Consider the following 26963-nt stretch of genomic DNA (forward strand, 5'->3'; position numbering starts at 1 on the left):
GCTAGGAAGCAGTCATCCTCAGCCAAACTCAGCCCTCCACCCGTTTTGCAAATAAAGTTTCACTAGGACACAGCCATGTGCATTTGTTAACATATTGTCTATGACTGTGTGACATAGAGTCATAGTATGAGCTTTTATACTGCAGTGGCAGAGTCGAATAGTTGCAGTAGAGACCATCTGGCTGCAAAGCCTAAGTGTTTACTCTGTAGCTTTTTACAAAAAAAGTTTGCTGACCCCTACTCTAAGATAATAATTACCAAATACATAGTTTCAACCATTGTAAATTTGTGAATAGATTTTCTTTGTTTGGTCTTTTTCATGTACTTATTAATTTGAGATGGAATCAATTTAAATGATCTTAAATGTATAATTTAAAGATCTTAAATGTATAATTCAATGAATTTTGATAATGTAACCAACACCTCAGTCTGCTCAAGTCTTTTCTAATTCTTAAAATTGGATTATTTTTACTTTTTATTTTTAATTTATAGGAGGGGCGTGTGTACTCTAGATACAGATTCTTTATCAGAAACATAATTTACAAATATTTTCTCTCAGTGTTCATTTTCTTAATAGTATCTTTAGAAGATCAAATTTTTTAACTTTACTAAAATCCAGTTAATTAATTTTTTTTTCTGTGACTATATAAATTAGTGCTTTTTGTGTCATAAGAAATCTTTGCCTATCTTAAGGTTGCAAAGATACTGTTTTATGTTTTCTTCCAGAAGCCTTATGCTTTTAGCTTTTATGTTTGTGTGATGTGTGAGGTAAGGGTTGAGGTTTATTGTTTTCTATATGTTTAACCAGTTGTTCCAGACTTACATATTGAAAAACTGACCTTTCAGTTTCAAATCATCTTGGTGCCTTTGTCAAAAATCTGTTGACAATGTATGGATCTATTTCTGTGCTCTCTCTCTCCTGTTCGTTTTATATCTGTCTTTATTCCTTAAGTTTTTATCTTCCATCAAATATTTTGCAACATATTAATTGGAAAGCTGTACATGTGCCTAGAAGTGTGTTGCTAGGTCATAGTGAAGTATATTAATCTTTAAGTTATCTTCATATCCCTAATCTCTCTCTGTCTCCCAACTGTCCCCTTTGCTTTCAGAAGCTATCCCCTTTTAATCCATTCTCTACCCTGCCAGCAGAGTGATAGTTCCAAAATTAAACATGACTTTGTTTCTTAAAAGCTTCCATGGCTGTGCAGTTTCTAGAGAGATGCATATTAACTCCTTACTTAGAAAACATAAAATTAAGCTGCTTCTCTGTACTGCCCACTTCTCAGAATTTGCCCTGGATTCCTGGCCTCACCAGCCCAACTACAAATTTATTCCTTCAAACTTCTGTGCACTTTTATTTTATGCTGGGAACATACTTATTCTTTCTAGAAACTCTCCTCTATTTCATCCCATGAAATCCTGTTTATCTTTTAGTATCACTTCCTTTGTGATCTTTCTCTCCAATTGACCTCATGTTCTCACTTAAGAATATAGTCTTTAAATAGCTTGTTTACTTATATATGTAAGTATATATATATTGTGACTTTTTGGAGATTCTTATCTGATTTATTCTGTCCCCTTTTTACCTAATAATGCCTAGCCAATAATTGTTACTCAGTTGTTGTGGAGCCTTTTTTTTTTTTTTTTTAATTAAATCACCTCTAAGCAAAATGAGGTAGCTTCCCTCATAGCTCAGTTGGTAAAGAATCTGCCTGTAATGCAGGAGACCTGGGTTTGATTCCTGGGTCAGGAAGATCCCCTGGAGAAGGAAATGGCAACCCACTCCAGTATTCTTGCCTAGAGAATTACATGGACAAAGGAGCTTGGCAGGCTACAGTCTGTGGGGTCGAAAGAGTCGGACACGACTTAGCAACTAAACTACTACTACTAAGCAAAATGATACTTGAAAAATGTTACTTTCCATTTCCAGTTGTATCAGCTAAAGGAAATATAGCCTAATCTATATGATTCATGGGCTCTTGATGCAGAGCACATGAGATCATAGGCATGGTAATGTTTGGAAAATGTTTTTAAAATATGGTGGCCTAATTGTTGTTATACTGAAAAATGCTAATTTTAAAAATAACAAAGTTTAAAAGTACTTTATGGACTAGAGCATTTTCCTATATGAGATCTCAGCTATATGTGTATGTGTCTGTCTCTTTGGATATCTTTGATTCATTAAATATTTATGGAATACTTCCTCAGTTCAGGTATTACGAAGGCAATATTACATATAGCAATAGCTAATATTTAGTGAACCTTACTACATTAACAGTGCTTAAGAACTTTGACTATGTTATGTTAATATTCACAATAAACCTTGATGATAGGTGCCATCATTATTCATATTTTATATAGATTAATCATTTGCTAGAGATAATAAGAAATCCCCCAATCTGACCTCAGAATCTGAAAATTTTGCCAATCTCAGTGTAAATAATTAAGACGGAGTCCCTGTTCTCAAGAAGCTTTCAGTCTAAATAACAGATTAACACAAACATTTTTCAAAATTTGTTTCATGAGGCAACATGTGGTTAGTAGTTTATAAAGATACAAACAAACCAGGATACATACCTTCCCAAGACTGGGAGGTACAGTCAGTCCAGCCAAAATAATGAAAAAAAAAAGGCATTTGAACTGGTTTTGGAAAAGCTGTAAAATGACCAGAAATCTTAGATATAGAATTCTGCACACTTGAAGTGCTTGGAATGATGTGTGGGTTTTTTGTTGTTGTTGTTGTTTTTAATGCTATGTGCCTATTATATCTTACTTGGAGCAGTGCCAAAGTATCAGAACTCCTGGGCATCGTTTCCCCTTCTGCCCATGATTTGCTGAGTTATGTGGAAGAGAGCATTAAACCATCTGCTTCTCAGTTTAGTAGAATGTGACTGAAAAATCAGTCGGATAGCTAATTATGTTGTGTTTCTCAAGGAACTCCAAAACAAATTTGATAGAAGATACCTAGATGGAGGTATTTTTTCAGCTATAAAGGTATGAAAATGTTTGTGATTTAGTTAAATAAAACCTTATATTTTACATTCATTCACTACTGTCACTGAATAGGTAAAACTGAAAATCAATGTTTACATTCAGAGTAATTGCAATTTCTGTGATAGGTTTTGTATTTATAGGAATTCAACACATAATTTTATAACTCATTAGCAACAGTTTGTGGCAAACAATAAATAAATGTAACCATGCTTTTGAAGAATATCAGCAAAAGTAATTAAGTTAATATAGAATTGCTTGTTAGGAAATGTTTTGATTAAATTGAGTATATGACATAGGATTGACATTGTTATTATTACTCAACCCTGTGTGCCAATAATATAAACAATGAATGTCACCCTGAAAGATTTGTACTTTTTAAATTAAACACACATGAAAGTATTAAACTAGAGGTGCATTTTTCTGCTAATGTAATTTAGAATATGACGTTAAATTATTAATCAAATGGTTGGATATGGGGGAATTTTTTCAAAGAGGAAAAAAGGATAAATTGTTCCATGTCAGTTGAACAGTATTCCAGACACCAAAAATAAAAGCAAGGGAGGCATAAAGATTCCCTAATTTTGTAGTATGTGCAGATAGGCATCCATTATATGAATAGTAAATGTTATGTCTATATTTGTGACATTTTAAAAATCTGATAATAGCTTTAAGCTCCTTTTTCTGGGTCATTAATGTTAATATGTTAGTACTGAACTAATTAATGTATATATGGACAAATCACTGTTCCCTGGTCTGCTGTGGATAATTTAAATGTTTCTCATTTGATTAAATGAAATCTGTTCTTTGAACTTTTTTTTTTAGCCTGAAAAGAAATATACATTAGTGATAAATAGCAATTGTGGTTTCTATGTTCTATGTTGATATAAATGTTTAGAATTGGTTTTATATAAAACTGTATATTCAGTGGCATTTTCAGTTGTTTAACAAAAAGACTAATACATATTTTAATATAACAACTGTAATATGTCCTTAACTATTTAAACATGTTTCTGTCTGTTTTAGTAGCAGACTTATCTATGAATTTGAATAAAATTAGGAGTGGCCAAAGATGCATAAGAAAACTTATGTAATTTGAAGCATTTGCCATACCATTTCTTATAGACTGCCTTGCAGTTCTGTCTCATTGAAATGAATTGCCTGGGTCATTAGAGTATGCTGAGCAGATTAAAGGAAAAGAAGGGAAAAGAATCATTTGGGAAAAGTTTGAATGAAATCTTTGCATTGTGCCTAAGAAACAGCCTGAACCTTCTATCTTGTTATGTCATTCTTTAAAATAACGGAAATAAATTATTCCACGAGTTGGTATTTGAGAAAATTATCTGTTGTCAAGAGCAAACTAACATTTTAAAGTTATTGCCTTTTTAGTATAAAACATAATATGTTTTGAATATGTTATTCAATTCCATGTTTAAATAATTTGTAACAGAGACCACAGGTAAGAGCTACTTACAAAAAGACTTTGATTTGTGGAATTTTTGAACGGCCATTTCTTGTTCTCCTGTCCTTTCTCTTTTCTGTGGTTTGATTAGTGACTACCAGAAATAAGGAGAAGGTGAAAAGCTCAGGCTCTTTTTTTTCCCCCCTTACTTGTTATTTTACAGTCTCTTTTGTTATTGGAATGAGAGACAACACGTATTTTCAATCTCCTAAATTAATTAGAAGAGATATGAATATACATAATATTAAATGGTAGATATGCAAAAAGTCATTTTTCCTTCACTTTGAATAGTTTTATGCCATGCTGTGGTAACCTAACCCCAGGGTACAGAAATGATGTGCAAAGGCCATAGTCCACCAAGTGGATAAGACATACCTCAAGAAATAGAGAACTTTTGTATTATTGTTGCATGATAGTGAACAGCTGTAATCTCAGTGAGCTTGCCCTTTTTGGCAGCTGGCTTTATTTAGCATTTTTAAAAATTGCACGCTCTTTGCCTCTGGTGCCTGGCATTCTTCAATTAAAATTTTAAATGTATTCTTATCATCCCCTAACACAAAGCTTATTTATGCAGCCCCAAATCTAGCCTGAGACACCTGTTCTTGAATCCATTTTTTTTTTAAAAGTTCAGTATGAAATAAATCTGTAGCTAAGTCATGCTGGAATTAAAGAAATCATACATTATTTTAATGGAATCTGATCAAGCTACTTAGATGGGCTTAAGTGAATGGCTGAGGTCTGTTATGGGTATGACATTATTACATGAAAGCCATTTCAATAAAGGATTAGTGTTGTTAATTTTAAGAGTTGCTTTGTTTTATTAACAAGAGTCTGGAGACAGTAAATAAAGGGGCTTGATTATTTCTTTGATTTCTTTTAGGCCTTAAAATTCTATCAGTTAGCAAAAAGGAACTATTATATGTAAGGGCAAGTTTTTTGTGTCTGTTTGCCATAGAAGAGAGAGAAAGCTGTTTTTCCACTTATATCAAATTATAACCTTCATATCAATATTGACCAGAAAATTCTTAAAGTCGTGAACTTGAAAGTATCTACACTGATGTAGAAATTAAATACCTCCAGATAGAACAAGTTTCTTCCCGGGGAAGAGGTTTCAGGTAACCTATGACTCATACTTTATTGAATTTAAGCTGCTTCTCCACGTAGCCTTCCAGTTCAACTGAAAAAGGCTTTGATTTAATAGAACACTCTCTTTGTGCTTGTAATTTGTGATAAGTTTAGCCTTCATTAGTTAGTTAGAGGTTTCATTGAATCCTTCCCAAGCCTAACTCCCTCTTCATTCAAAGGAAACCTTTTTATCTTTTCTCATCATTAATAATCTTTAATAGTTTCTATGATACCTCTTTTTTAATTTTTAACGCATTTTATCATTTGTTCTCTCTAGAAAACAACACCAAAGGGAGCTAGCATGATTTTTAATTAATATAAAACAACTAAAAAGAAGGATTAGAGATTGTGTTAACTGGATAAAGTACCAGCAATTAGAATTTTCTGGATATAATTTCATCTGGATCATATTGTTGTTCTCTTAATGCTAAATTTATTCATTCTACTTGACATAATTACTTTAAAATAAATTTTAAAATGTAGTATGTGTATTCTTTTAGTTTGTTTTGAATGCCTGTGTTTTTTAATTTATAGACTTCATTTCTTAGAGCAGTTTTAGGTTTATAAAAATATTTATTAGAAAGTACAGTGTTTGCTCTTTTCCTCCCCTTATCTCTCTCCAGGGTCCAGTTCCCCTATTATTAACATGTACTCTGATGCAGTACATTCGTTATAATTGATGAACCAATATTGATACATATTATTAACTAAAGTCCATAACTTACATTGGGGTTCAGTCTTCATGCAGTATAGTTCTGTGAGTTTTGCTAAATGCGTAATGTCTTGAATCGACCGTTACATAATCATACAGAATAGTTTCGCTGCCCTAAAAACTCCATGTTCCACCTATTCACTCCTGTCTTTACCTACCATCTCTGCCAATCACTGATTTTTCTGTCTTTATGATTTTGCTTCCTAGAATGTCAAATAGTTGGAATCATATGTTATGAAGTCTTTTCTGATTGCTTTTTTAAAACTAAACGGTTCCTCCGTGTGTTTTTGTGGCTTGCCAGCTCATTTGTTTTTGTTGCTGAGAACACTGAATTGTGTGGAAGTACCACAGTTTGTTTATCCATTCACCTATTGAGGGACGTCTTTGCTGCTTTCAGTTTTGGCAATCATGAAAAAAGCTGGTATAAACACTCATGTGCAGGTTTTTGGGTTGGCGTACATTTTTAACTAATTTGGTTAAAGACCTAAGAGAGGGATTGCTGAGTTGTATGGTAAGCCTATGTTTAGCTCTGTAAGGAACTGCCAAATTCTTTTCCAAAGTGGCTGTGTTAGTCTCCTTAGGCTGCTGTCACAAAATACCACAGACTGGGTGGCTTAAACAAAACATTATTTTTTGCAGTTCTGGAGGCTGAGAAGTCCAGAATGAAAATGCCAGCAAATTTGGTTCTTCTTAAGGATCCTCTTCCTGTCTTGTGGGCAGTTGCCTTCTTGCTATGTCCTTATGTGATAGAGTGAGAAATCTCTGTTGTCTCTTGTTCTTCTTCTTAGGGGCACTAATCCCATCAGTGGGGCCTCCCAAAGACCTTACTTCCTAATATCATCACACTGGGAGTTAGAGCTTCAATGTATCAATTTCGAGGGGACACAGCACTGAGTCCATAACAGTAGTTGTACCATCTTACATTCCCAGGAACAATGAATGAGAGTTTCTGTTGCTCCACCTTGTCCCCAGTATTTGTCACTGTTTTAGATTGTAGCCATTCTAATAGGCATGTAATGGTATCCCATTTTGATTTGCAATGTCTAATGACCTCTAATGTCAAACATCAGTTCATATGCTAATTCACATTCTATATATCTTCTTTGTTGAGATGTCTGTTCAGTTCTTTATCTATTTTATCATAGGATTATTTTCTTATTGTTGAGTTTTAAGAGCTCTTTTAAATTTTTGGATATAAGTACTTTATCAGATATATTCATCCATCTGTGGGTTTCATTTTATTCTTTAACAGTGTCTTTCGAAGAGTAGAAATTTTTAATTTTAATGAAGTCCAGCTTTTCAATTTTTTCTTTTATGGATTGTGCTCTTGGTGTTACATCTGAAAACTCATTGACAGACCAGAGACCCGTTAGATTTTTTTTCTTCTCAAACGGTTTTGCATTTTACATTAGGTCTATGGTCTATTTTTTGTGAAAGGTATAAGGTCAGTGTCTAGATTTTTTTTTCCTGTGGGTATGCAGTTGTTCCAGCACCATTTGTTGAAAAGACTGTCCTTTCTCTGTTGGATTACCTCTGCTCCTTTGTCAAAGATCAGTTGGCTTTATTTGTGTGCGTCTATTTCTGGGCTGTTTGTTGTGCTCCATTCATCTGTTTGTGTTTTCTTTCGCTGGTACCACAGTCTTGATTACTGTCACTTTTTAGTGAGTCAAGTAGTATCAGTCCTCTTTGTCCTTTTTCTTCAACAGCGATGGCTATTTTGAGTTTTTGCCTCTCCATATAAACTTTAGAATCATTTTGTTGCTATTCAGAAAGTAGTATGCTGGGGTTTTTATTGGGATTGTGCTAAATCTACAGATTGAGTTGGAAGAATTGACCTTATTTGTGTCTTTTCTTTTTTTCTTTTTACCCTGACTAGAGGTTTATCCATTTATTTGCCCTTTTCAAAGAATGAGCTTTTAATTTTGTTGAATTTTCTCTATTTTCTCCTCTTTCAATTTCTTTGATATTTTTTCTTCTTACTTTGGACTTAATTTATTCTTTTTCCAGTTTCCTAAGTTGGATGATTGATTTTGTCTCTTTTTTTTTAAATTATTTTTAATGCATTTAATGCTATACATTTTTCTCTAAGTACTGCTCTTGCTGCATCCCACAAATTTTGATGTCTTTTTTTCATTTAGTTCAAAAAGTTTTTTAATTTCCACAGATTTCTTCTTTGATTTTTGTATTATTTATGTGTGCTGTTTAATCTCCAAAATCTCAGGATTTTCTAGCTATGTTTCTGTTAATGATCTCTCATCTAATTTCATTGTTGTCTGAGAGCATACTTCTTATGATATCTGTTCTTTTAAATTTGTTAAAGTTTGTTTTATGGCCTAGAGTATGCTCTAACTTGGCAAATCTTCCCTTTAAGCTTAAGAAGACCATGCATTCTACTGTTACTGGATGAAGTATTCCGTAAATGTCAATTAGATCCACTTGATGGATGATACTATCCTGTTCAATTATATCTTTACTGATTTTCTGCCTCCTGGTTCTGTCAGTAACTGAATGAGTGATATTGAAGTCTCTAACTATAGTAGTGAATTTGTGAATAATCTTTGAATTAAAATAAATAACGAATTCTTGCAGTTCTAACAGATTTTGCCTCATATAGTCTTATACCTGTTTATTAGGCACATACATTTTAAGGATCATAATGTCTTTCTGGAGAACGGACCCCGTGTCATTTTGGGGTCCCAAAGAGTCGGACACAACTGTGCGCCTGAACATTACACAACACTTCTCTATCACTTACAATTTTCATTGCTTTGTCTGAAATTCAGAGATACTCCACCTTTCTTTTGATTAATACTGGCACAGTATATATTTGTGTATACCTTCACTTTTAATGTTTCTGTGTCTTCATACCTAAAGTAGGTTTCTTATAGACAGCATGTAGTTGGGCCTTGCTTTTTGATCCACTCTGACAGTTCTTGTCTTTTAATTAGTGTATTTAGGCCACATACGTTTAAAGTGATTATTGATAAAGTTGGATTAGTATAAACCATACTTGTGACTTTTCCATTTATTGACCTTGATTCTTTATTACTTTCCTCTATTCGTCTACCTTCTCTGGTTTTAATTGATCATTATAATGACCCCATTTTCTGTCTTATCTTAGCATATAAATTACAACTTCTCTTTTAAGTAGTTACCCTAAAGATTATAACACAGATTTATAACTACTACAAGTCTACTTTCAAATAACAGTATACCACCACTTCATGGGCACTTCAAATACCATATAACAGAGTAGTCCCAAATCTTCCCTCCCATTCCTTAAAGCACTGTTAGCATTTATTTCACTTATCCATAAGCTTGTTGTTGTGCAGTTTCCCAGTCATGTCCGAGTCTTTGCAATCCCATGGATGGCAGCACGCCAGGCTTCCCCGTCCTTCACCATCTCCTGGAGTTTGCTCAAACTCATGTCCATTGAATTGGTGATGCCATCCAACCATCTCATCCTCTGTTGTCCCCTTCTCCTCCAGCCTTCAGTCTTTCCCAGCATCAGGGTCTTTTCTAATGAGTGGGCTCTTCACGTCAGATGGCCAAAGTATTGGAGCTTCAGCATCCGTCCTTCCGTAGATTTCCTTTAGGATTAACTAGTTTAATCTCCTTGCTGTCTAAGAAACTCTCAAGAGTCTTCTCCAACATCAGGCTTCAAAAGCATCAGTTCTTCAGCACTTATCCTTCTTTATGATCCAACTCTCACATCTGTACATGACTTACAAAAACCATAGCTTTGACTATATGGACCTTTGTCAGCAAAGTGATATCTCTGCTTTTGAGTACGCTTCCTAGGTTTATCATAGCTTTTCTTCTAAGGAGCAACCATCTTTTAATTTTATGGCTGTGGTCACCTTCAGTGATTTTGAAGCCCAAGAAAATAAAATCTGTCAATGTTTCCATTTTTTTCCCCATCTATATACCATGAAGTGATGGAACCGAATGCCATCATCTTAGTTTTTTGAAGCATAGCTTATCCATAAGTTATGATCATGAAATATTTTGTTGCTGTTATTACTTTAAACAAACTGTTATCTATTAGATTAATAAAGAATAAGAAAAAGAAAAGATTCTATTTAACTTTCATTTATCCCTTCTTTAACACTCTTTGCTATATATGTATGTATGTATATATGAGTTTTTGACATATTTTCTTCTCTCTGAAGCTAGCGACAGTTTTCCTCAATTTTTGTCTGAGAAAGTCTCTTTTGACTTTTGAAGGAAGTTTTACTGAATACAGAATTCTAAGCAGCTGATTTTTCACTCTTTAAAAGCAAAGTATTTTACTCCAGTCCCTTCTTGCTTCCATGGTTTTTGAAAAGAAGGCTTATGTAATTCTTACTCTTGTTCCTTTATTGATAAGATTCTCCCCTACCTCCTCGACTTGTTTCAAGATTTTTTTTTTTGATTTTCTATAGTTTGAATATAACATTCATGATATAGATTTTTTATTTATTTATCCTGCTTAGTATGTTCTCTGAACTTTCTAGATCTGTGGATTGTTGTTATCATTAATTTTGGAAATCTCTATGGCATTACTGGTGGTTCAGAGGTTAAAGCATCTGACTGCAACGCGGGAGACCCGGGTTCGATCCCTGAGTCGGGAAGCTCCCCTGGAGAAGGAAATGGCAACCCACTCCAGTATTCTTGCCTGAAGAATCTCCCCCTGGAGAGAGGAGCCTAGTAGGCTACAGTCCACGGGGTCCAAAAGAGTTGGACACTACTGAGCAACTTCACTTTCACTTTCACGGCATTATTACTTCAAATATTTCTTCTCTTTCTTTCTCTCTTTTTTTTCCTCTGGCATTCCCATTACATGTATGTTCTCCTTTTGTAATTGTCTCAGTTTTTGGATATTCTGTTTCATTCATTTTTTTTTCTCTTTCCAGTCAGTTTTGTAAGTTTATATTGTGATTATCTTCAAGCTCATTGATTCTTTCATTCAGTCATGTCCAGTTTACTGATGAACCCATCAAACACATTCATTTGTTAGTGTTTTTCATTTCTAGCATTTTTTTTTGGTTCTTTCTTAGAGTCTTCATCTCTTTGCTTACATTACTTATCTCTTCTTGCAAATTGTTCACTTTTTTCATTGGAATTCTTAACATGTTAATCATAGTTATTTAAAATTCCTGGTCTGATAATTCTAAAATGTCTGCCATATATAAATCTGGATCCAGTGGTTGCTTTGTTCCTTCAGTCTGGTTTTTTTTTTTCTTTTTTTTGGGGGGGGGGGGCGCTTTTAGCATATCTTACAATTTTGTGTTGAAAACTGAACATAATGGATTATGTAAACGCAGAACTGAAATAGATGGGCCTTTAGTGTAAGGTTTTATGTTAATCTGGTTAGGATTTAGGCTGTGTTTACTATTAAACTGTGGTAGCTGTGGTAGCCAACGTTAAATTTTCCTCTAGTATCCTCTTTTTTTTGTCTCCCTTGTTTTTAGATTTTCTTAGACACTCCTTAAATAGGCAGTTTTTTTTAGCTGTTGTTGTTGGTTCAGTCTCTTCAGTCATGTCCAGCTGTTTGTGGCCCCATGGACTGCAGCACGCCAGGTTTCCCTACCCTTCACTATCTCCCGGAGTTTGTCCACATTCATGTCTATCGAGTCTCTGATGTCATCCAGCCATCTCATCCTGTGACCCTGTCTCCTCCCGTCCCTAACCTGGGTCTAGTATTCCCATCTCTCTAAGAATTTTTCACAGTTTGTTGTGATCCACACAGTCAAAGGCTTTTGCATAGTCAGTGAAGCAGAAGTGGATGTTTTTCTGGAAGGTAGAAATAGATGTTTTTCCTCTTTACTGATCTTCAGTTTAGGTTAGGAGAGCAACTTGTGAATAGACATTTATAGTCATATTTTTACTATGATTATGATAATAGGAACAAATCTACATGAACACTGTTGAGATGATAATGTGATTCATGCCTATAATACATTTTTTCTATGAGAAAAAAATAAATTTTTTAAATTTAATTTAATTTTTATTTTTAAACTTTACATAATTGTATTAGTTTTGCCAAATATCAAAATGAACCGAAACAGGAAAAAATAATAAATTCCTAAAAGTCAAAGATTTACTATACATCAGTTTTTATGTCCCCACACTTCATCTGAAAACATCTCTTTGGGCAATGCAGCCCTTTACTGTTTTATGGATATCCTGTAACCACTCCTCCCCTCTTGCATGCATCCATACACACACATGCACAGGTATATTCACAAATGTAGAGGCCAGAATGAGTATCTGACTCTGAGAAACTAACCCTTTAGGCTGGGGTGTGCCAACAAGTTACCTATTGGCAGGTAATCTAATCTTGCACTTGAGCACACCAGCTCTGGAGTCTGGTGGGTCTGTCTTCTAACTCCACTGGTCATCTGTAAGTATACTTGTCCTGTAGGGTAATTTTTGTAATTAAGAGAAATAATATTCATGGGCATTTAGCACAGTATTCAGCACATGATCTCAGTAAATGTTAATATCCTTACAAGAGACTCTGCTTATCTAAGGGTGAGACTAAGTTGTAAAATCCTGTAGACTCAAGCTGATGACTACAAGATGGGGCACTGACAAGAGAGAAGTCACTTAGCAAAGAGTGTAGCTGACCTGCACAGACCATGGAAAAAAAAAAAAATTGCAGGTTTCTCATTTTCTGTAAAATACAGTTGTACTTCTTGTTTTTGTTTTTTGTTTTGTTTTTTTTTGGCAATTCCCTTATATTCTTTCCTTTTCACTTGAGCTATTTTGACCAGGTTTCTAGTCCTGCTACCAGTGACCTCTCAGTGAATCCGTTTTCTGGTTTTTTGATACTGACAAAAGCAAATTATCATGTACAAGTTTTGTCCTACAAAACTTAACTATGAGGTACCAATGTCAGAATTCCAATATCCTTTATTTTATGAATTTTATAATCTTTTCTAACCAAGTAAGCAGTATCAGCAGGCATAAGTAATATTATATTCTTCCTCCTTTTATCTTCTTCTGTTTCAATGGTATATCTACCCCTTATCTCCAACTGAAAGGAAAAGAAATAACAATTTGTTAGTACACAAAGAAAAAGCATCCTTTAGAACCAAAATGTAATGCAGTCTTATTATCTTGTATATATTGTTTCCTGTGCATTGAAGCCTAAAAAGGGCATTTAGGGTCATATTATTGATTCATCCAATTCAGAACTCTGATTTAGCAGCAGTTCTCACTGACATTTCATAAGAGATATAGTTGCCATCCATGATATCAAGGTCTGAACATTTATATTTTCCCCCAAACATATTAAATCTGACTTTTATCTTCTCTTGGGGTAATGAGTTCTGTAAGAATTTCACCTATTGTGTAAAATTAGACTTTATTTATTCTTGAAGTTATTTTTTCAAGCACCAGTGAAACATTCCTAATTCTAAGATTTGGGGAGTACATCTTGAACACATTATCTAAATCTTTCATGATTTTTGTAGGCTTTGAACGTATCCCCTCTTAGCTCTCATTTTTTCAGGTAGAAGAGAATGATTCTCTTCTTCTCCTCTTATCATTTGGAAGATCTCTGTCCTTTTAAAAAACATTATTTCTCCTTATTCTTAAGATGGAGTAGTTGAACTTCACAGATTTATACACATACCAGCATAATTGTGATTTCCTCTTTCATGTATGTTCAACCTAGTAAAAATTACTTTGTATCACCTCTAGAAGTTCTTTTTGTGATATTTTTTAATTTTTCAGAAATTCCACTGACATGAATAAAGTTAATTTTTATAATAATCAAGGCTGGAAATGTTTCTGAAAATACAAATACTTGTATTTATTTTATGATTATTTTGGATGCCATCAATTATTATACCATAACTCTTGGATCATATCATCAACAGTAGATACTTCAGTCAGTTTATAAGGTTTTCATGAGTAAGTTGAAATTTATTTACTTCTATTTATCCCTAATATACCACTTAAGAAATTAAAAGTAGAAGCTTTTTTAAGGACAGAAATATTTTAGATTGCATAATATTTTTCGCTTTAATGTTTAATCGTTGAAAGTATGTAAATAAATAATAGAATTATTTATAAGTTTAATAAATCTTTTATAACAACTTTGCTTCCATATTCTATGTTATGAAGTAGGCTATTTCTTCTTCATGGAAAGCTTATTTTATCATTATTAGGAAATAAGACTGTCATTGGTTGGCTAATTCATACTTTCTTTTTACAGTCAAATTGTGAAGATATTATTAACTCCTAACCCTAGCTTTAAATTGACTAACAAGCACTTTATTTCATATGAATAATTTAAAGTTGAGATCAGCTGTCTTTAATTACTGTTTCATTTCTTGGGAGATCCCAAGTGTGAACCCAAAATGACAATGAATGATATTGTTTTGTTAAGCCACAACTCACATCTTCTGATAGTTTTATGAGTACACATGATCAGTGTTTTATGTCTTTCACTTTAACACTAAATTTCTAGATCCAGTGCACTCTGCAGAGATAGATCTAGATCTTACCTGTGGGAGCTGCCTTACCTCTTCCTTTGTCTTGCTATTTAAACTCACACCTGGAGCCTGGCCCTCTCCCCTCTCTTTCATTCCATGAGAGGTATTTTGGCCTTCTCTGAAACTTTAAGGGAGTGGAATAGGAATGGAGTAAGACTTTAAACTCTGAAATCAGAATGTCTAAGTTCAACTCCTGAGTGCTTGCTAGATGACCTTAAACAGGTTACTTAACTTCATCTGTAAAATGGGGATAAGCGAGTACTCAACACATAAGGACTTTGTGGACTAATTAGGATAATGTTATGGAAAATGTTTAGTGTAGAACCTGGCATACGGTTGGTGTTCAGCAAGTGTCACCTCTTGATTCAAGATGCTGATGGAGAGGTCCAGTGGGGAGGGGGTGGATGTGGGAGCTGTTTTAGAAATGGCTTATGGCAGAAGTCATTGAGAAGGAGCAAAGCATATGGGAAGAACAGACTCTGGACCTTCATCCCTGCCAGACTCTTTATCAGTTGAAATGAAGATAGGATTATGATAAATAGTGGCCTCTGATTTAGAGATCTACCAGATTAAGACTTCGTGGCCTATTGATAGATAACTGTCTACAGGTTGAAAAATATGTTGCATATAATAGGAAATAGTAGGGATCATCTCATTGGAAAAGACCCTGATGCTGGGAAAGATTGAAGGCAGGAGGAGAAAGGGATAAAAAAGGATGAGATGGTTGGACCGCATCACCAACTCAGTGGACATGAGTTTGAGCAAACTCCAGGTATCCTGCACTGCGGGTAGATTCTTTACCATATGAGCCACCAGGGAAGTGGGCTACAGTCCATGGGTCACAAAGAGTCTAGCACGACTGAGCGACTAAGCACACAGCATACACTGTAAGGAAGGTTTGTTGTTCCTATTTTAGTAAGCTAATATATTTGTCTGTTTTATCAGTAATTTGTAGTACTTTAACACAGCACCATACTTGATTAAGTTGTCTTTTTTCCTCACATCCTACAAAAGTCTTAACTGTTTTGTTATTATTTCCTTCTTCCAACATGAGTGTATTTTCATTTCCTTCTCTCATGAAATAACCAACATTTCTTGTTATAATTCTTGCATCTTAGGGTTTTAGGATGGACCGTTACTCTATCACCAAGGAACCTTAATTAGGCTTTTCTGATGTAACATAATTGGATGATAACTTAGTGTAAAATTACAAGTATCTATAAAGTCAGCATGAAACCACATTCCTAACTCTTCAACTCTGTGCTGACCACAGAGACAGCTATAAAACCCCCACAGCAAGAGGGAGCACAGCGTGCCACCTGACAGCTCTGTTCTGCAAGAGCCTGACAGCACACCTGCTTACCCCTTCACTTCTTCCCGGGATTCTCAAGGAATGAAAGGCTGTTATTACCTTGAGGTCCTTCCTCCTGGCTCTTTCTTTCAAGGAGACATGACATGTGATGAAAGAATAAGAGGAATATGAGAGTGGAATCGTGATTTTTTTTTCACGTGATTTTTTTTTTTCAATCATTGGGGAAAGAGGTTGGGCTCTTTATTAAATTTGATGAAATTGCAGTTTGTCTTTGTTTCTGCTGCTTTTCTCTTCTCCGTTTCCACGTTTCTTGCCAATGAGAAAAGCTGTTCTAGGATTCTCTGGGATCCTTTGGGTTAGAAGAAGGTTCTAAGTTAGAAGAAGGTATTCCTGAAAAACAAAAAACTCCCCCAAACCTCTAGTCATGGAGTTATAGGACCTGCACAATGTGAATCATCAAAAAAAAAAGCTGTTGTCAGCATCCCCTTTATGAACATAGTGTCTGTGGACTGTCTGGAACCTCTTGGCAAAGTAACATATATGTATATGAAGGTTAAATGACTAATTTTGTTTCAGAAACATTAAGAACGACTTCAGGAATCCTGTTTAGTGCCATGAAGCAAACAAATATGTTTGGTCTTTTTTCTTTTGACACTGTCCTGCCTACCTTATCCTGAACTGCATAATTCACTAAGCTATTGCATATTTTCCATTAGCTGTTCTTTTAGTCCTCGATCCAGAGTTAAGCCTGTCAGAATATCATTGAGGTCAGTGAACCATGAGCCTGATTGCTTTTGCAAGGCATTTCTGTTGCTAGTAAAAGCAGCAAGCACCTCATAAGAATGCTGCATAGTCGTTCACATAGTGATATGCTAATTCTTAAGAATGTTGCTAACACTGCAGTGTGTTTCATATGATTGAATTTGGAACTTTTCACTCAACTGGTTCAAGCATTCAAACTGGAAGTAATAACAGTCTTTTGAGTTGTTGCTTATGTAGAGCAGTGACGGAATTCATATGACAGATGACAGTTGTTCATTCAAGTTCAGGAAGAGATCTCTATCAGCCGCAGTGGTTGAAAACAAAAGGAAAGTGGCCCAGATGTTCATTTTTTAATAGTGTATCTTTCCTTCATATTTTAAATGAGAACAGAGCTCATCCATTAAATAAGGATATAAATATTAATGTCATGTTAAAATCCCAAAGAACAGAGCTTGCATATTTATGTGATTTTTTTTTTAAATGGCCACCTATAAATTAAAGAAAATCAAACAAACACCCCCCACCCACCATGCCTCTGGAGGTATCAACACAGGTGGTTCACTTTTGGTCTTTTTACTCATACCTTCTCTAACAAGTCTCGGAAAGTTGAGTAAGAATTTAATCAGTCATATTTGCCCACATTGTGGCAAAGAAAATGTAAATCCCCAAAGTCCAGATAGTCTTTGTGGATATAATTTAAGCATATAAATTCCTTGCTGTGACGTGAGCAGGAAGTTTACCAGTTTAGACAACTTACTGCTATTCTGAGCTTTCAGTATAGCACAGAATTTCGGTCAAGATAGTGATGATAGAGTATCAGAATTTTCACATAGATCAGAATTGCTGTTCACTCTGTGTTCAGTTGTTATTGCCTGTGGTAAACAGTATGAACAAGATTTACTTTGGGTGTATATCGTATATGTCCTTATCTGCTATATTTGGGAGCATATCTTTGGCTCACTGAAATGGGGCACTTTGATGTATTTTTCGGAGGATATGATATTTTGGCAAATAATCTCTTCCTGGACCTAACAATAGCCAGGTTCTTGAGAATTGTTCAGCAGAATTGGTCCCAGGATAAGAGCTAACATTTTTTGAGAATTACTGTGAATCAGGCATTGTATTCAGCTTTCTCCATGCAATATCTCATCCACAGAATAACTTGAGTTATTGACGAGTAAGATACTATTATTAACCCTATTTTACATATCAGAAAATTGCTGTTATCAATGCCATTTTCCAGAAGAAGAAAAAGGGGTGAAGTTAAATATAACCCATCCAAGATCACACAACAGTTAGCTGAGAGAGAATTTGAACTCCAATTTTTATGACTCCAGAGCCTATACTCTTAATCACGGTGCACACAGTCGTGGTACGTTATGAATAGGCATTTGCTTTGCTATATTTTGTTTGATGTTGCTCCCTGCTCTAGCCTCCAGTGGAGCCATGAGTCCCAGCAGTTGACAGAGTCTTTGGTATGGCTGTTGAATGGGATGGCACCTAGCTGCTAGACCCATTCAAGACCACACTTAGGAGGAGAATTAAAACCTTATTCTATCTCATTGTACTTATTTGGAGGCAGCCAGAACCTATGTGGGTATTGAGGGAAATCTCTTTAAGAAGCTTGAGTCCAAAAAGTAGACAGGTTTTCTGATTCAGAATCACCAAAAAGTTACTAATAACTCCCTTCTCCCCCCAAGTGAATTAAAGTTCTAGATAGTGATGTCTTTTGAAGATTTTTCTCAACTGACAACCCTATTCCAGACGTCTTTGCTTTGACCAGTCTGAGCTCCATGAATTCTGTTTTTAGCAGAGTGCCCCTTCCTGAGTTCTGCTTCTCTCACAAGACAGGAATTACAGAAGAAGTCTTATGGACTGGGGCCCAAAATCTTTACATCCTTGAAACATTTTTCATTACAGCAAAGCTCATTAATTTATCAGTTCAGTTTAGTCACTCAGTCATGTCCAACTCTTTGCGACCCCATGGACTGCAGCATGCCAGGCTTCCCTGTCCATCACAAACTCTCAGAGCTTACTCAAACTCATGTCCATCGAGTCAATGATGCCATCCAACCATCTCATCCTCTGTCGTCCCCTTCTCCTCCCGCCTTCAATTACTCCCAGTATCAAGGTCTTTTCCAATGAGTCAGTTCTTCTCATCAGGTGGCCGAAGTATTGGAGTTTCAGCTTCAGTATCAGTCCTTCCAATGAATTTTCAGGACTAATTTCCTTTAGGATTGACTGGTTTGGTCTCCTCGCAGTCCAAGGGACTCTCAAGTGTCTTCTCCAACACCACAGTTCAAAAGCATCAGTTCTTCGGCACTGAGCTTTCTTTATAGTCCAGCTCAAATCCGTACATGACTACTGGAAAAACCATAGCTTTGACTAGACGGACCTTTGTTGGCAAAGTAATGTCTCTACTTTTTAATATGCTGTCTAGCTATGGTGGATATTAAGCTTCTAAAGCCCTTTCTTTTGAAGACTAATAACTCTAATTGACTATCTGCAGGGCTAGTGTCTCCGATTTATGCTACATAAAATAGTAGCAGAGTAATGCTTTTAAATGGAGCTGTTATGAATTGACTAGCAGGGAGGAGGGCTCTTCTAGAAGTACTTGCTTGTAGCTGAGAAGATCATCCCTTACAAAGAGCTACCTATGCTCCTGCCAGAGAACAGGCTTGTTGTGTACTAACAAGCTTTTTGAGTCTTAATCTGCCCTTGGCAAAGAGAATGACCTGATAAAATAGGGTTATCAACCAGAGAGGTCATCTGAAATCTGAGATAATAATGACTGTATCAATTCAGGTTGAACTGGGCAGTCAGTGGTGTAACACCCAGGCTAGTTTGCACTGGTTCTTTACAGATGAGTAGTGCTAACTTAACGTATAATTTGTATATCTAAAATATTCTCTTGCTGGAAGACTGATGCAGCACTTTTTTTTTTTTTTTAAACCAACGCTGGTGTCTTAATCTGGGCTTCTGTCATGGCTCACTGGTAAAGAATCTGCCTGCAGTGCAGGAGATGAGAGTTCAGTCCCTGGGTCAGGAAGATCCCTTGGAGAGGGAAATAGCAACCCACTCTGGTATTCTTGCCTGGGAAACCCCATGAACAATGGAGCCTGACAGGCTACAGTCTGTGGGGTCACAGAGTCAGACACAATTTAGCAGCTAAACAACAGTCTTAGTAGAATGGCAGAGCACTCTTCATTGGTAAACAGGGATGTACTTAAATGCTTTTTTCTTAAAATGCATGTTCCAGAAAGCAGAATATAGTATAGTAGAGTAAGCACTAGAGTCTGATTACCTTTGAGAAATTCTCTTGACCACTCTTAATCTGTTTCCTCTGGAAAATGAGGGGGTTTAAATAAATGTGTGTTTCCCAAAATTCTGAAACCTACCACAGATTACTAGAAGTGACTTTAGGTGGCATATAAGATAATGTCAGGCAGTTTTCTGAAAAGAAAAAAATAATTAAACATTGACTCACATAGCTGAGTTATTCCTCATTCAGTCTTTTAATAGAATCTGGGGACTTCCATGGTGATCCAGTGAGAATCTGCCTTGCAATGTAGAGTTACGCAGGTCGATCCCTGGTCAGGGAACTAGGATCCCTTACGCTACAGAGTAGCTAACCCCACACCACAGCTGCTGAGCCCACATCCCAGAGCCTGCATGCCACAGCTAGAGAGCTCACATGCCAACTACTGAAGCCTGCGGCCTCTGTAGCCCACCTGCCACAACTAGAGAGTCCAGGCACTGCAACAAAAGATCTTGCATGATCCAACAAAGATCCTGTGTGCCACATGCAGCCAAATAAATTAAAAAAAAAAAAAATCTGGCTTGAACTTAGAGCCCTTTATAAGCAAGAGAATTTGTATAAAATTTAATAACATAGTTTTGTTTGTAGCAAAGTTATAGTTTCAGTTACCATATACAAAGTAAATCAATTTAACTTTTTAAAAAGTGGATTTTTTAACATTAAATAGTACAGATGGTACATATGGATATGGCAGAAATTACAAAGATGGTACATAAATGACTAAAGTTTAGAAAACTGAATAAGATTATCTCTAGGATCTGTTCCAGGTTTAAATTCTTTTGAATGTGTATTCCAATAGAATAAAAATGTTTTATGGCAAACCAAGTAAAAGAAAAGAACTTCCAACTTAGCATGTACTGTGTAATTTTCTTTCATTTTGAAATATGTCATTGTTGAGGAGGCTAAAATTTTATTTTATGACAGTTTTTTTCATTTATGAATACCCGTTTCTTAATATTTTACTGGATAACTGAGTATTGATATGTTTTGGATAGCATGTTTGTTGGTGATGATGGTGTTGTGTGTTCCTTTGTTTATTCGTTTCACCAAAAGCAGTCTGGTTCTGAGTGAGGTTTTTGAACTGGAAATCTTGACAGTCAGTAACCATGTCATCACTCTATAGGCTGTACTCTGACTAGCACAGTGTTTGGCATGGTGTTCAGTTCAGTTCAGTCGCTCAGTCATGTCCGACTCTTTGCGACCCCATGAATCTCAGCACACCAGGCCTCCCTGTCCATCACCAACTCCTGGAGTTCACCCAGACTCATGTCCATCGAGTCAGTGATACCATCCAGCCATCTCATCCTCTGTCGTCTCCTTCTCCTCCTGCCCCCAATCCCTCCCAGCATCAGAGTCTTTTCCAATGAGTCAACTCTTCACATGAGGTGGCCAAAGTACTGGAGTTTCAGCTTTAGCATCATTCCTTCCAAAGAAACCCCAGGGCTGATCTCCTTCAGAATGGACTGGTTAGATCTCCTTGCAGTCCAAGGGACTCTCAAGAGTCTTCTCCAACACCACAGTTCAAAAGCATCAATTCTTCGGCGCTCAGCCTTCTTCACAGTCCAACTCTCACATCCATACATGACCACAGGAAAAACCATAGCCTTGACTAGATGGACCTTTGTTGGCAAAGTAATGTCTCTGCTTTTGAATATGCTATCTAGGTTGGTCATAACTTTCCTTCCAAGGAGTGAGCGTCTTTTAATTTCATGGCTGCAGTCACCATCTGCAGTGATTTTGGAGCCCATAAAAATAAAGTCTGACACTGTTTCCACTGTTTCCCCATCTATTTCCCATGAAGTGATGGGACCGGATGCCATGATCTTCATTTTCTGTATGTTGAGCTTTAAGCCAACTTTTTCACTCTCCCCTTTCACGTTCATCAAGCGGCTTGGTGTAGTATTCAGTAAATATTTGAACAAGTGAATGAATAAATAAGTCAATACAAATATACTGAGTTCTTTGTCTTGAAGGTGCAAGCATAGTTTTCATTTCTGAAATGAAATAGTCAATAGAGCTAGCTATACGGAAATTAAGGCCTTGGGACAATTATTTATAGAAGGTAATACTTTCTCTTGAGTGAAGTTTGGAGCTAATTACATGGGAAATTTAGCATAACCTTTTCAGGAAGAAATTACAAAAAGAAAGTAGCTGTACTAATTTTGCTTTTGTTTATGGTCATATAGGAGAAGCTAGGGTTTTCCTTCTTTTTTCTCTTTGTTTTTTATAAGAAAAGGCTAGCTTTTTACCTTAGTTTTTTTTTTGTTTCTCATACATATACTACTTATCATCTCCACACTGGGGAAAGCACCCTAATTTTCCTTGCCTTAGGGAGATATTAGAACTTAATTTAAAATGCAGCTCACTGTTTCCCTAAACACTCTTAATTACAGTTTCTCATCTGATAAAGGTGCCCAGCTCTTTCTTAACTGGCATACAAGGTGAACTCCAATACTGGTGGTAAATTTGTTTATTCTAATTTATTCACTTAACATATATTATGTGTCAAGGGTTTTGTTCTAAGACTCCTGAAATGAGTTTTACATATCAGTGAAAATATTAACCAGATGTTTCTAATCCTTAGTTTTACAACTGACTTTCTAATAACCATACAGTTGGTTTGAGTGACATACCCAGATCATGTAATTTATTTTAAAACACTTTTTCCATGTATAGAAAAACAAAATTTAAGGACTGTGTTTCATTTTGGTGAATATATTTCAAACATATTCTAGGTGTGCTCACTACAAATACATTCTTTCTTTAATGGCCCAGTGATTAACTGTGATTCTAATTTATTATGCCCAATGACAACATCTTAACTGGAGTTATTTTGTATGTTTAGGTTAATATATTTTGTTACTTAAGATTTAAGTCAGTATATTTTATATTTGTGAAATCTTTCTGCCTAGTATGTTTGTGTTTTCTAGTTATTATTAATACTATGTGGTCTTTAAAATGTGACATAAACTCTGAGGATGCTGATTATAACATCTTGGTTTGTTCTCAATGTATTATAAAGTTGATAGAACAGCAGTAACATTAATGGTACATAGAAGTTGAATTTCAAAACTAATCATAATTTACAGCAATTATCTATCTCTTTTCTAACTTGAAATTAAAATTATTCAGGTATACAATAAACACAGATTCTATTATGGTCATCATTGAAAATATAATAGGTCTACTTTTGGCCAGGCAAAAAAAAGATTTTGGAACTATCTTATTTTGTTTCTTTAAAAGAGATACTTGTCTTAAAATTGTAATCTTTAGATATCTCCAGAGTCATTGTGCTCTGTCATAAAAGTATGCAAGAGCCATTTGCTATCATGACATGCTGGAAGTTTTGAGAACTCTTTGTCTAATTCAAAACAAACAATCATAGATTCCACATGTAAGCGCTATCCTTTGATATTTGTCCTTCTCCATACAGCAGAAAGTAGCACAACATTGTAAGTCAGTGGTACTGCAATACAAATTTTTTTTTTTTTTTGCAATACAAATTTTAAAAAGAAAAACAGTTATGAAAAACAGGACTTTGCCTAGGGGAACGTGTCCACTGACAATATGGTTATTCTCTGATTAGCTGCTTGAAGTGCTGGAAACCATCTTTATCTGGGTTATGAGGTATTGATATGGCAGCCCATTATGGTAGTAAAGAAAAGGCCACACACTTGAGAGGCAGACCAACCTGAATGTGAAATTCGGCTCTGTCACTTTTACTCTGGTACCGAGGGCAAGTTACTTAACTTCCTCTATAAAATGAAAATTGTAATACTTTAGAGTTTCTGCACCAATAAAAGCACCCAGAGTGAGTTCTTGTCAAATGGTAGTTGTACACACAATACAATGTGATGATATGCTTTGGTATTCCCTCAGGTGAAATAAAGGACAAAAATGTACAGGTAGTCGAGCTCCCCATTGTGGACAGTCTTCATCCTCGTCCTCCATATCTACCCCTGGCTGTACCAGAAGACCTTGCAGATCGGCTTGTACGAGTCCATGGTGATCCTGCAGTGTGGTGGGTGTCCCAGTTTGTCAAATACTTGATCCGCCCGCAGCCTTGGCTAGAAAAGGAAATAGAAGAGGCCACCAAGAAGCTAGGCTTCAAACATCCAGTTATTGGGTAAGAATATGATTTGTTTCTCCCAAAGTGATATGTAGTAACAGGGGTACATAACTTTAGAGTACAGTATGAATGTTACAAGGTTTAGTATAATTCTCATAGCCACACCCCAAAAAGAGGTTCCAGTGTTCACCTTAGGCCACAGGGAGATCATTCTTCCTTTGTTCACTTAGAACAGCTGAGTCATCATCATTTAGTCACTTAATAATCTGTTCATTTATTCATTCAGCAAATATATTAAAACATATTTCTGAATTAGCTGTCTCTCTTGGGGAAACAAGCAAAATTTTATTTTATTGGGAATATTTTAGATACTATACATGCTTCCTATCTTACTCTAAGAGGGCCATGAGATGGGGCCCTCACATTTATAGCTTTTCTTTTTACGCCTTATTCTTAGGTTTCTTTCATTGCCACTGGTGATTATTTTGCATTTTTGATGTTCTGTTTTCTTTTTTGTTTTGGAACCCATTTTGAGAACAAAGATTTCATTTGTAACGTAAGATAATGTTGAAATTGTTATTTAAAGTTGTCTCTTAGCCCACTTAGTAATTACTGTTTATATATGTATTCAGTCTCATGCTTATGTTAAAGGAAATGTATCAGGAAATCTTGGAAGCAAAAAAAGTCCAAAAGAACACCTTTGCTCACAAGCATGTGCTCTGTCCTATACCCATACATAAAAAGTTATGAATGAGTTTTTCTGTGTCCTGATGCCAGATTTCACACCACAGGAAATGTTCTTTGCCTAAAGGAAAGAATATGAGTTAAGTGACCTTGGTAATACTCCTGCCTGTTCCCTAATTCTGGGTCAAGTTACTTAATAATAGCATTATTGAGCTTTGATTTTTTTTCCATTTGTAAAATAGGAAAGGTAATACCTCCCCTAAAAATGATGATGTGATAATATAAGAATGAAAAAAGGATTTTGGTTCTGTAAGGAGAAAATACACTGTAAAATGTTATTACCTTTCAGAGACTGATGCTTAAGTAATTCCTGAAAATAGATTTGTAGGCTAGACTGTGGCATTCTGCAGCTTCTATTGTTTGTAATAAAGTCAGCTATTGATTAATATTAATACATGTGTTGATTCATTCACTTATCTGCAGAACATTTATTGAATACCTGCTACTGTGGGGGACCAAGATTAATTTTTTTTAAATGACTCCTTTCAACTCATTACAGTCCATGGGAAAAGAGACTTAACAACTAACATTATACTGGGAGAATGTGATTAATGCCCTGAGGAAAAGCATAAAAGTCTTATGAGAAGTCAGGGAAGGGGAAATGTACTTTCTGGACCAAGAAAGCCTTCAGAACCACAGTGTTAGATCAGAATTTTCAAGGTGGAGAAGGATGCAGGATAGTAGTTACATTACCAGAATAACTTCAACTGCATTATCTCAGTGATCCTGTAATACAGTCCAGTGAAATAGGCAGAGATGACCATTTTACAGAAAATCTCTTCCCACAGTTCCAGAGTTTATAAAGGCAAAACCAGGACTTAAAGCTTCTTAACTTTGTTTGGATAACCTGTAGTTTTACATAGCAGAAAGATAACTTTATTAAGTTTTCATGGAGCATCCCCCACATTGAGAACTGACCAAATACAGGAACTTGAAGTTCTGCAGACAACTAAGTTATTTGCACACTGAGGTAGTGTGTTGTCTGAAAGAGGGGTGCACTAGAATTCAAGAATCTAGGAGTCCAGACTAGTTTCTACAACTTAGCAAGTTATGTGACTTTGGACAACTTACTTGGTTATCCTCGGCCTTCGTTAATTGTCACTCTTTGTGTATTAAAAAAAAAAAAAAGCACTGGGTTAGATAATAGGTATCATTAACACAATAATAGACTTTTGTGTCTACCCACCATTCATTCATTCATTCATTTGTTGTGTTTGGTGGAACTGGGAATAAATAAAATCAGATTCCTTGCCCTCGGGGAGCTGTGATAATGAAAATCAGGCACACAAGTAACTTTTACTTTACAAGACTGGGCTGAAATGCAGTGAAAGAAACCAACATTCCTTTTTGCCTTATGTTGTCATTTTGTTTCCTGAAATGTCTTCAGAGGCATCAGTTTCTTTAACTGTTAGATGAAAGAGATACATTCTATATCCTTCACAGATCTAACATTCTAATTCTTTCATGAAATTCCATTTAAGGTCCTCTGAAATTATTGGTCCAGGCCTAGTTTTAGGAATACTTGGAGAACTGAGAGAATTGCTTAGTAGTACTCTGCTCCTCTTCCTTTGATTGTTCCTTTTTGTTATAGATCTCCTTTCCCATTTTTCCACTTGTGCCTTCATCTTCATATGTATATAAGTTACTGACCCCTATTCTGCTGCTGCTGCTGCTAAGTCGCTTCAGTCGTGTCCGACTCTGTGCGACCCCATAGACGGCAGCCCACCAGGCTCCGCCGTCCCTGGGATTCTCCAGGGAAGAACACTGGAGTGGGTTGCCATTGCCTTCTCCAATGCATGAAAGTGAAAAGTGAAAGGGAAGTCGCTCAGTCGTGTCCGACTCTTAGCGACCCCATGGACTGCAGCCTACCAGGCTCCTCCATCTTGGGATTTTCCAGGCAAGAGTACTGGAGTGGGGTGCCATTGCCTTCTCTGGACCCCTGTTCTAAATGGTACTAAAACAAATGCATGGTAAAAATCAGA

General features: G+C 35.8%; 1 protein-coding gene across 23 annotated transcripts in view; it reads left to right on the plus strand.

Annotated features, from left to right (window-relative positions):
• The window catches only part of FUT8 (fucosyltransferase 8), a 332165-nt gene that overhangs the window by 280965 nt on the left and 24237 nt on the right, over positions 1-26963 (plus strand). For all 23 annotated transcript variants that reach the window (XM_070797716.1, XM_070797721.1, XM_070797729.1 and 20 more), the window contains one exon: positions 24048-24294. In XM_070797716.1, coding sequence (XP_070653817.1) covers positions 24048-24294 — 247 coding nt within the window. The remainder of the gene's footprint in view (positions 1-24047; positions 24295-26963) is intronic.

Source organism: Bos indicus, chromosome 10 (genome assembly GCF_029378745.1).
Source record: "Bos indicus isolate NIAB-ARS_2022 breed Sahiwal x Tharparkar chromosome 10, NIAB-ARS_B.indTharparkar_mat_pri_1.0, whole genome shotgun sequence".
NCBI classification, from domain to species: domain Eukaryota; kingdom Metazoa; phylum Chordata; class Mammalia; order Artiodactyla; family Bovidae; genus Bos; species Bos indicus.